Below are 11,435 nucleotides of genomic sequence, written 5' to 3' on the forward strand. Positions count from 1 at the left end.
GCTTGATGGTAATGGTAGAATGAGGGATATGCTGGGCCATAAAGTAACAGATTGTGGTTGAATACAATTCTGCTGCTATTGAATGGCCACTGTGCTCATGGATACCCAGTTTTGAGTTGCTAGATCTGTTCTGAATGTACCTCATTTAGCACAGCCGTAGTGCCAGCCAACAGAATATGTGTGCCACCGTCTTCACAAAGACTGTGAGATGGTCACTCCTACCAATACTGTCATGGACAGAGACATCTGCAATAGGTAGGTTGGTGAGGACAAGGTCCAGCAGGTTTTCCTCTCCTGTTGCTTCCCTCACCACAGGGCCAGTCTGACAGATTTGTCCCATAGGACTCAGCCACGTCACACAGTTTTGGTGCAATGGATATTGAAGTTCCCCATCCAGGATACATTCTGTACCCTTGTCACCCTCTGAGCTTCTTCCAAATGGTGTTCAAGACAGAGAAATACTGATTTATCAGCTGAGATGGGGCAGTAGGTGGTAATCAGCAGGAGGTTTCCTTGCCCATGTTTGAGACTTCATGGCATCCAGAGGCAATGTTGAGAACCCCCAAGTAAATCCCTCCGGCCTCTATACTACTGTGGTTCCATCTTTGGTGAGTCTGACCCTCGATGAGATAGGGTTTAGGTAGGATGGTGATGGAGGAGTCTGGGACATTGTCTGTAATGAATCATTCTGAGAGTATGATTACATCAGGCTGTTGCTTGATTAGTCTGTGGGATAGCACTCCCAATTTTTGCACAAACCCCAGATGTCAGTAAGGAGGCCTTAGCAGGGTTGACTGGGCACAGGTTCATGTTATCATTTTCAGTGCCTAGGTTATGCCAGATGGTCCGTACATTTTCTTTTCTTTAGCACATTTCTGTAGTGGTTTGGTACAACTAAGTGACTGGCTAGGCCATTTCAGAAGGCAGTTAAGAGTCACCACATTCTGTGGGTCTGAGGTCACATGTAGACCAGGGCAGGTAAGAAAGGCAGATTTGGAGGTGTCCTCTAATAGGGAATGTTCAGCTCACTAATCTCACTTTTAATGGGAACTCCAGGTTTAATCTCTGCTCTGTGTTGAGTTCACTGATTTCAGTCAACAGTTGTCTAAAACCTGTCCCTGTGGGTCTAACATGGCTTCATCAGGGTGTGACCCAGGGTTAGTCCGTCACCAAAATACCCTCCAGGTGGTTCCTGATTAGAATTCAATCTTTGCAAAATAGCTTCAGTACAAACAGGTAGCTTTTAGCTGATGGCCAAATTCCACACAAACATTATTTTCTATCAATGCTTTTATCAACATGACATTTTTCACAGCCTCATTTGCCTATTCAGGTTTTTACCATTGTTGATACTATTCAGAGAAAAGCAGATCTCCCAGTCTCTTGGTGAAAATTCCACTCAAATCAAACATCAAATCAAACTGTATCACTGACCACGTCAACGAACAATTGTCATCTGCTAATAATCTCATTTCCAAAAATAGCCAAGAACACAACTACCACACCTTTCCACTCCCTCTCTGTCAGCCAATGTTTATTGATCAAAGCCTGCATATCCTAAAATCCTGTACCAGGAACTGTCCTGTACTGAAGGGTGTCCCCTACTGGAGAGTGTCCTGAATAGAGAGAATTTTGTATTGCGGACTGTGCTGTGCTGCAGAGTAACCCATTCTCAGGATGCTAGAAAGGCCAATTTTTATCCCTCAAACATCACTAGAATGGAGGATCTGCTCATTAGCTCACTACTGTTTGTGGAATCTTGCTGTGCACAAATTGACTGCTGAGTTTCCCCACATTACAAAAAGATTTTGTTAGTTGTGAATTGCATTGGAACATCCTGAGGTCAGGAGGCACTATATAAATGAAAGTTCTTCCTTTGTGAGTCTGTGTTTTATTGTGGAAATATTACTGTCCTCCTCATTAACATGAAGTTAAATGTTACAGGGTAAATGCCAGTGAAATGTTTAATTTAAAACACCAATTCTCTTGTACACAATCCAGCCCTACAAAGTCTGTTCCCACAACAGTCACCCAGAGTTCCAAACTTCCGAGATTATGCTGGTACAAAGGGAATGAGAAACTAGTATGAGGGAAATTTCCAACTGAGATCAGGAAAGAGACATTGACACATGGGACAGACGCAGAGATAGAGTAGCTGTGGGGAAATACCTCTGATTATCACTAGAACAATCAAATGGGGAGGGTGAAATTTATCATCTTTCTGGATTGATGAACTAAAATCGGCCGACTGGACACCCTCATCCTAATTATTCTGTGATCTTTGTAAAAATCTGGTGATGTCAGGAAGTCATATTTGCAGTGTTAGCTCCGCCTCCTCATTTACTTCAATACAATTGACTGTGACTGAGGTCAGCAGAGTATAAATTGGAGCAGGTTGTGAACACAGGTTATTGGATTCACCTCAGGACAAGACTCATTTTCTGAAGAATTGCAGTGAGTACCGGGATGGGGGCTCTTTGTGTGTTGGGAAGACACCTGAAACTGGCAGTAGTTCTAATTTTCAATGGATCTACAACAGTGCCAAATGTAACTGATTTACTCATTGATTGTTTATTTTTTATAGGCAGGACGCATGATGAAAACCTTCATTCTCTTTGTGCTTGTGGCTTGTGTTTATCAGCATGTATCTGCAGCTGATGTTCGTATGTCCGTAATAATGCTGTAATACACAGCTTACAGAGTGCAAGCAGTATTGAGAATATACTTTAGGGTCATGGGACTGAGTCCTACACAGGGCAGCAAGATCCCAGGTTCCAATCCTAATCTGCGCTGATTGAGCTAATCTCACCCAGTGTGCTTACTAGAGGGAGTTTTGCACTTCTATAGCATCTTTCAGAGCCTTGGCACATTCTAAAGCACTTCAAGCCAGTGAGGTATTTTTAGAAGTGCTGCCATTTTTTGTAAAGTAGAAAATGTGGCAGCCAATTTGTTCACAGCAAACTCCCAGCAAACAGGAACATGATAATGACCAGATTCAACTACATGGAGCAGGTGGGAAGTGCAGGGGGAGGGGTGGGGGGACGGGGGGTTGTGGTGAGTTGTTAAAATTAGGCTTAGTATCTTAAATAAGGAGTGAGAGTAAGTCAGCTGCCTTCTCCTAACCAACATCCTGATATTTCTGAGTAAGTATTAACGAATGAAGGACAATACTGTGTTTCCTCCTCTCCACCATTGAATACCTTCACGATGTGTCTCAGGTTGGAAGTTCCCCATGGAAGAGGACTTTGCCAAAATGATGTTTATTGAGAAGGTTTCTGGGATACTGGATGAGATAAAAATAGATAAAGGGAAGGTTCTAGAAAGGCTGGCATTCTTGCAATGGATAAGCACCCTGGCTGGATGGGAAATGCCCTAAGATACGGAGATAAATAAGGGCAGAACCGACCACAATCTTCCAATCTCTCCTTAGATACAGAGGTGGTGCCAAAGGACCGGAGAATTGCAAATGTTACACAGTTGTTCCAAAAGGTGTAAAGATAAGTCCTGCAATTACAAACCTGTCAGTTTAATCTCAGTGGTGAGAATGCTTTTAGAAAAATAATCCTGGAGAAAATGAACAGTCACTTCTACAAGTATAGACTAATAAAGGAGAACAGTATAGATATCTTAAGGTGAGGTGAGAGTGACTGCCCTTGACATCAAGGCAGCATTTGACCGAGTGTGGCATCAAGGAGCCTTAGCAAAACTGGAGTCAATGGGAATCGGGGGAAAACTCTCCACTGGTTGGAGTCATAACTAGCACAAAGGAAGATGGTTGTTGTTGTTGGAGGTCAGTAATCTCAGTTCCAGGACAACACTGTAGGACTTCCTCAGGGTAGAGTCCTCGGCCCCCATCTTCAGAGGCTTCATCAATGACTTAGCCCCCATTCTAAGATTAGAAGTGGGGATGTTTGCTGATTGTGCAATGATCAGCACCATTCACAGCTCCTCCGATACTAAAGCAGTCCATGTTCATATGCAGCAAGACCTGGACAATATCCAGGCTTGGAATGATAAACAGAATCACAAAATTGTTACGATGCAAAAGGAGGCCATTCGGCCATTGTTTCTGCATTGGCTCTTCAAATGAGCATTATGACTTAGTGCCATTCTCCTGCCTTTTCCTTGTACTCTTGCACATTGTTTCAATTTAAAAGATAATTTAATTCCCCCTTGAATGCCACGATTGACCCTGTTTCCTCCACATTTTCAGGCAGTGCATTACAGACCCAAACCATTTGTGTGTGAAAAGCTTCTTTATCACATCACATTTGCTTCTTTTGCAAATCACTTAAAATCTGTGCTCTCTCGTTCTCGATACTTTTATGGACTGGAATAGTTTCTATCTACTCTTTCCAGACCCCCTCATGATTTTGAACAGCTCTATCAAATCGCCTCAGCATTCTCTCCAGGGAGATCAGTACCAACCCCTCCAATCTATCCTCATAGCTGAAGTTTCTCATTCCTGGAGCTATTCTTGTAAACCTCTTCTGCACTCTCTCCAATGTGTTCACATCCTTCCTATAGAGTGGCGCCCAGAACTGTACACAATACTCCAGCTGAGGTATAACTTGTATCTTTTATAAGCTCAGCATAACCTCCCTGCTCTTGTAGTCTATTCCCCTATTAATAAAGCCCAGGATACTGTATGCTTATTAACCGTCCTCTCCACCTGTCCTGCTATCTTCTATGCACATAAATGCCCAGGTCCCTCTGCTCCTGCACCCCCTTTAGAGTTGTACCCCTTATTTTACATTGTCTCTCCATGTTCTTCTTACCAAATGAATCACCTCACACTTCTCTGCATTAAACTTCATCTGCCACCTATCTGTCCACTCCACCAACTTGTCTATGTCCTTTTTAAAGTTCTACACTGTCCTCCTCACAGTTTACAATGCTTCCAAGTTTCATATTATCCCCAAACTTTGAAATTGTCCTCTCCACACCAAGATCTAAATCAATAATACATATCAAAAAGAGCAAGGGTCCCAATACCAACCCCTGGGGAACTCCACTACAAACCTTCCTCCAGCCTGAAAAATATCCATTGACCATTACTCTGTTACCTGTTACTCAGCCAATTTTGTAGCCATATTGCTACTGTCTCTCCTTTTCCATGAGCTATAACTTTTCTCAAGTCTGTGTGGCACTGTTTCGAATGCCTTTTGAAAGTCCATGTATACCGCATCAACATCATTACCCTCATCAACCCTCTTTGTTACCTGTTCAAAAAGCTCCAGCAAGTTAATTAACACTATTTCCCCTTTGGAAATCCATGCTGGCTCTTTTCGGAAAGCTTTTATTGCTGAAAATAACAGCTCATGCTTTTGGAGGTAACATATTGGCATGGACAGAAGATCGACTAGCTAACAGGAAGCAGAGAGTTGGCGTAAATCGATCTTTCTCTGGTTAGCAGGATGTGATGAGTGGTGTGCCACAGGGATCGGTGTTCTTACAATTTATTTAAATGATTTTGATGAAGGGACTGAAGGAATGGTTGCTAAATTTGCTGACAACAAAAAGATTAGTGGAAAAGTAAATTGTGAAGAGGATGTTAGGAGGCTACAAAGTGACATCAATAGGTTAAGTAAATGGGCAAAGATCTGGCAAATGGAGTATCATGTGTGCAAATGTGAAATCATTCATTTTGGCAAGAAGAATAAAAAAGCTTATAAATGGTGAGAGATTGCAGAGCTCTGAGATTCCAAGGAACTTGGGGTCCTAGTGCATGAATCACAAAAGGCTAGTATGTAGGTATAGCAAGTAATCAGGAAAGCGAAAAGAATATTATTGTTTATTGTGAGGGGGATTGAATACAAAGGTAAGGAGGTTATGCTTCAGTTGCACCGGGCATTGGTGAGACCACATCTGGAGTATTATGTACTGTACTGGTCTCTTTAATTAAATAAATGTGTAAATGAGTTAAAAGCCAGTTCAGGGAAGGTTTACTAGACTAATACCAGGGATGGGCAAGTTGTCTTATGAGAAAGGCTGGGAAGGCTAGGCTGTCATTGACACATTGACACATTGAGGCCTGCACAGTTTAAAAACTGTGTCAAACGCAGATGCAGAGACAGACCAGTTGCACAAACATGAGAACAATGGGTGAATTTTAGGTAACTTGGGTAACTCAGTTACACATGATTGCGCATGCAAATTTGTCTTTTGTTCAGTAGGAAAAAGGGGACATTTGTGTCATTTATTCATATGTAAAGGTAGACGTTTGGGTTTTGAAATGCAACATTACCACATATCCTGCCTGACTTGCCAGTCAAGTGACCTCTGCCATGAAGCATTCTCTGAGATCAGTTCAATAATGACTATGAGAAAGCACTGAGAAGCTCTGCTGTCTTTAAACATGAAACAATTGCAGTACCAAGGGAGTGCCGCATTATTGAAGGTGCCTTCTTTGAGATGAGACATTAGACTAAGGCCCCACCTGCCCACTCAGATGGACGTCAAAGATTTTCTTTTGAAGCAAAGCAGGGAATTCTCTTCGGTGCCCTGGCTGATATTATCCAGCAACCAGCATCACCAAAACAGATTATCTGGTGATTAATACACGGCTGTGTGTGGGCTGTGCACAAATTGGCTGCCATGCTTCCAAAATCACAATGCCTAAACTTCAAAAATACTTACCCAGCTGTAAAGTGCTGAAGTTGTGAAGGGCAGTGGCAAATGGAATTTAATCCTGAAAAGTGTGAGGTGATGCATTTTGGGAGGACTAACAAAGCAAGGGATACACAATGAATGATAGAGGATCAGAGGAACATTGGTATGCATGTCATAGATCCTTGAAGGTAGCAGGCCAAGTTGATAATTTGGTTAAGGAGGCATATGGGATACTTGCCTTTATTAGCTGAGGCATTGAATACAAGAGCAAGGAGGTTGTGATGAAACTGTATAAAACTCTAGTACACTGGAGTACTGTGTGCAGTTTTGGCTGCCACACTATAGGAAGGATGTGATTGCACAAGAGAGGGTGCAGAGGAGATTCACCAGGATGTTGCCTTGGCTGGAGGGTTTCAGCTATGAAGAAAGACTAGATAGGCTGGGGTTGCTTTCCTTAGAGCAGAGAAGGCAAAGGGGGAACCTGACTGAGGTATAAAAAAATTATGAGTGGCATAGATAGGAAGAAACTTTTCCCTTTAGTAGAGGGGTCAATAACCAAGGGCGTAGATTTAAGGTAAGGGCAGGAGGTTTAGAGGGGATTTGAGGAAACATTTTTTTCACTTAGAGTATCTGGAACTGACTGCCTGAAAGGGTGGTAGAAGAAGGAACCCTCACAGCATTTAAGAAGCATTTAGATGAAGACCTGAAATGCCATAGCATACAAGACAATGGGCCAAGTGCCGGAAAATGGGATTAGAGTGGATAGGAGCTTGGTGACACGACAAGCCAAAGGGCCTCTTTTCTTGCTGTAAAATTCTATGACACTTCTTTAATGCAAGACTTTCTTTCCTTCATTCTTAGAGCAGGATTTTCGGGTTGTTTGGCGGACACAGTGGGCAGGAGTGGCTGGATGCAGGCGCAAGCGAGCGTGCAGTGAAAGCTCCCTGAAGGCAGAGAGCTGCCTCACGGAGCTGTAATACTTCAAATCAATCAATAAAGTTTTAAAAATCTGGAAAAATTGTCCACACAGTAGAATCAATCACCCCAACATGTGGATACAAAAATGCGTCACAAACCCTTTTTTATTTTATTTGTCATTAATATCGGAAACCTCATCTCGCCCCTAGGATGAGGTTTCCTCAACGATCCAAAGGCCATTCCTGCCACCTGTAACATTAGACAGGCAGCAAAAAATATTGTGTAATTCATTGATTTAATAGCCTGAATAGGCCTCTTCATTGTCAGTAGGCGCACTGCTGACTCCCGTGTGCGCACTGCTGACCGAAATATCAGACTGATGAACGATGACGTCAGGACCCTCACATGGCGTCATCGCACACTATTTTACGCTCTGGCCTGTCAGATGCGCGTCCCCGTGCTTAGCGGAAAATCCCACCCTTAATGATAAATCTGTTTTCTATCTCTTTCTCACGACTGTAATCTTTTCAAACAGCTCCTCACGATCTAAACTCTTGATATTTTACAGGGTTTGCAGGAAAGGCGCTGAGATTTCAAACCCAAACCTCCACCAGTTACGTCAGGCTGTATCCGTCGAACTGTCCCAACTTGTCTGCCTTTACTCTCTGCTTTAGGGCAGCTTCTGAAGCATCCCACAGTTACACGCTGTTCTCCTATGCAACGTCAAATCACAACAACGAGCTGTTGATCTGGAAAGGGAAGAAAGGAAGGCTGTGCCTTTATCTCGGCAATATTGTAGTTGGGTTCTCCCTCCCAGAAATGAATGCACTGCTGAGACATATCTGTGTGACCTGTGAGTCTGCAGGGGGACTGGCAACATTCTGGGTGGATGGAGAACGAAGTATACGGAAAGTTGTTAAAAGGGGGGGAATTGTGCATGGTGGAGGTGCAATTATACTGGGTCAGGATCAGGACCGTGTTGGTGGAGGGTTTGACTGGAGTCAGAGTTTTGTTGGGGAGATAACAGATGTTAATATGTGGGACCATGTTTTAACTGCCAGTGAGATCACGTCCGTAAGTCAGGGTTGTCATTGTCCTGGGGGGAACATTATCGACTGGGCAACAATACGGTATACTACAAGTGGAAAAGTGAATATTCAAGACAACAATGACTGCACAGTTTAAACTACTTTCGTGGGAACAGTTAAGGATGAGAAGGAACACGCTTAAGGGCAGAAATTCCCACCAAATTGCATTAATGGATCATTGCCTTACATTGCAATCTCTTCTATCATAATCAGACCAGGAAGCAAAAGTAATGAACTTAGATCTAGAATGAAGGGGAATTTGTCACAGGGCTGATTGTGTTTGGATCAGGGATTATTGACTGGAATCTTTTAGTTTTACATCTTGGGTATCTTGGTAATGGCTTCAAACTCAAAAACCACTGTTATTCTGCACCAGAGAGAGAGAGGGATGCTGATAGAGGCAGGGAATTAGATTGATGGGCAGAGGACACAGCTTGGTGTAAATGCCCAGGATGTTGCACTACATACTCAACCCTGATTAAAACCCAGGGAATCACACAAACTGCTCAGAACCAACAAGTCCACCTACTTGTCCACACATTCTTCCTCAGTTATGCCGCCAGTGCCCATTTTAAATTCCCAATGGGATTAGTTCTGTATCCCAGTTACAAGGTGCACCAGTAAATAAAGATGACAGAAGGAGTTTGCTGCCTTCTGTCTCTCACACAGAGACGATAAAAAAAATCAAACATATATGTGTGTGAGGTTGAGGGGCAGTCAGACTGTGAGAAATTCATTTTAGTCAAAGCTGATTCTGTGCTGGATTGTGACAGGGCCGATTTGTGATTATTACTGTTAGCACTCTCTCTCTCTCTCTGTCTTGTTGCTGATATTACACCATGATTTGTAACACTCACACGTTGTAACCTGCCTAGAAAGAGATTGTAATCAAATTGTAATGTTGCAGCTTAATCTTAATAAAAAAGCATCAAAAAGGAAAGGTCTGTGTGTGTCAGTGTGTGTGTCTGTATGTCTAATCTTCAATCTAAACCCAGTACAATCCAGCTCTCCCATTTCAGTCGAACTAAGTGCACTGTCCAGTCAGACACTGAGATTCCCACACAGAGCAGGAAGCTCAGCTTCCATCCCTAACCTGTTTGGAGGCAGCTGATCACAATCCAGTGCTGTGTGTTCATTCCAAAAATCTGACAAGATTTCTGCTAATGCCCCACTTTTCAGTGATGGGGTATGTGTGCTGAATCTGGAGCAGGATGGAATAAGTTCAGCAATGATGCACCCCATGGTTAAATATCCTAATAGCCCCTTCTGTCCAGGCTCTCACTGTGTAGTAGCTCTGAGGAGGGCACGAGCCTCGACAGGGTTCTTTATTTCAATAATTATTCTGTGGAACATTCCGTAGAGTGGGGGAGTTAAAAGAAATAATTTGCATTTATATAGCACCTTGCACAGCCTCAGGAAGACCCAAAGCATTTCTTACCCAAAATCCTTTTGAGGTGTCGTCACTGTTTTAATGACAGCTAGTTTATGCACAGCAAGCTCCCACAAATATGGATGTAATAATGACTAGATAATCGGTTTTAGTGATGTTGATTGAAAGATAAACAGTGGCCAGAACACTAGGGAGAATTCTTCTCTTCTATGAATTACATCCATTTGAAAGGAGAGATGCGGTCTTTAATGTGATAACTAAGAGTTGGCACCTCTGATAGTGCAGCACTCTGTCAGCGCTGTATTGGAGTGTCAGCTCAGGTTTATGTGCTCCAGTCTCTCAGATGAGTGTTGCCACAGTCAACATGAGCTGAATTTACTCAGCCTGTGGGACAGAAGTCAATTTTATAAATTTGATGTCATTGAGAAATGGGAACTGATCCCAGAGGCTGGAATATTCCTGGCTCCTTGGAGGAGAGGGTAATGCTGAGAAAGGTTTGGAAAATCCTGACAAGACAGCCCCCTGATTCTGTCCTGCCTCTGGGTGATGTTCCCAGGATGGGTTGCAACATCAATCAGCAACCCCACTCCACAGAGGAAGGCAGCTAATTGATTCAATTTAGGCCCCAATCAATAATTCCAAATACCTCACACTGAGGGAACTTTCCCAGCAGCAGATGGGCCCCCATTAGTCCAGAGCCCACTAACTACTTGAAGGTGGCCTCCCAGCGACAGGTCAGAGGGCCATTGAAGCTTCCTCTCAAACACCCAAGGACAGAAAGATTGAAACAGCAAAAGGAAAAGCCACAATAATTCCTGTGAAGGCTTTCCCTCCTCCCCACTGATGGCCCTAACACAGCTGGGCTATTTATAAAACACTCTGCAGCCATTTGAGATTGCTTCCATTTTGAGACCCCCTTACTCTCTCTGACTCTGCCTCCAATGCACCCACCTGTCCCAGTGAGGCACTTGGCCAGACAGTCCTGTGGGTCCTTTCTTTGACCCTCCCTTGCCCCTGTCCCACTCACTGTCCTTGATTGGACGGCAAGCATGGATGTGGCTTCTTAATCGGTCCACCTGAGCATGTTCGGGGCCCAGAAATCGTCCAGAGTCACAATTATTTTCTGAAACCTTAAGATTCTGACCCGAGTAACCTGTGAGTTCTCCTATTCCAAACCCAATGGGAATTCAGCAATAGTTCAGACTGAACAGGAAACATTGGCACTCACATCACTAAAGGAAATCCACCTCAATACTCTTTCTATATTGTAATAACACACAGGGTGGTGGGAAATTATAATTACTTGATTCTGAGAAATTCTTTGATTCATATTCAATTCAAATTTACACAAAATATTCCTCACTGAAGTCTCTTGCTGTTCCTGAGAGACATGATAAGTGGCTCCATAACTGTGAGTCTTTCTTTAT

The 11,435-nt window shown here is 43.2% G+C and overlaps 1 protein-coding gene across 1 annotated transcript; it reads left to right on the forward strand.

Annotated features, from left to right (window-relative positions):
• The first annotated feature begins 533 nt into the window (after positions 1–533).
• On the forward strand, positions 534–8,715 carry LOC121291186 (serum amyloid P-component-like). Its single transcript, XM_041212276.1, has 3 exons — positions 534–608; positions 2,585–2,663; positions 8,099–8,715. Exons 1-3 carry the CDS (start codon positions 534–536, stop codon positions 8,713–8,715), a joined length of 771 nt encoding a protein of 256 aa, XP_041068210.1.
• The last annotated feature ends 2,720 nt before the right edge of the window (positions 8,716–11,435 follow it).

Source organism: Carcharodon carcharias, chromosome 19 (genome assembly GCF_017639515.1).
Source record: "Carcharodon carcharias isolate sCarCar2 chromosome 19, sCarCar2.pri, whole genome shotgun sequence".
NCBI lineage: Eukaryota > Metazoa > Chordata > Chondrichthyes > Lamniformes > Lamnidae > Carcharodon > Carcharodon carcharias.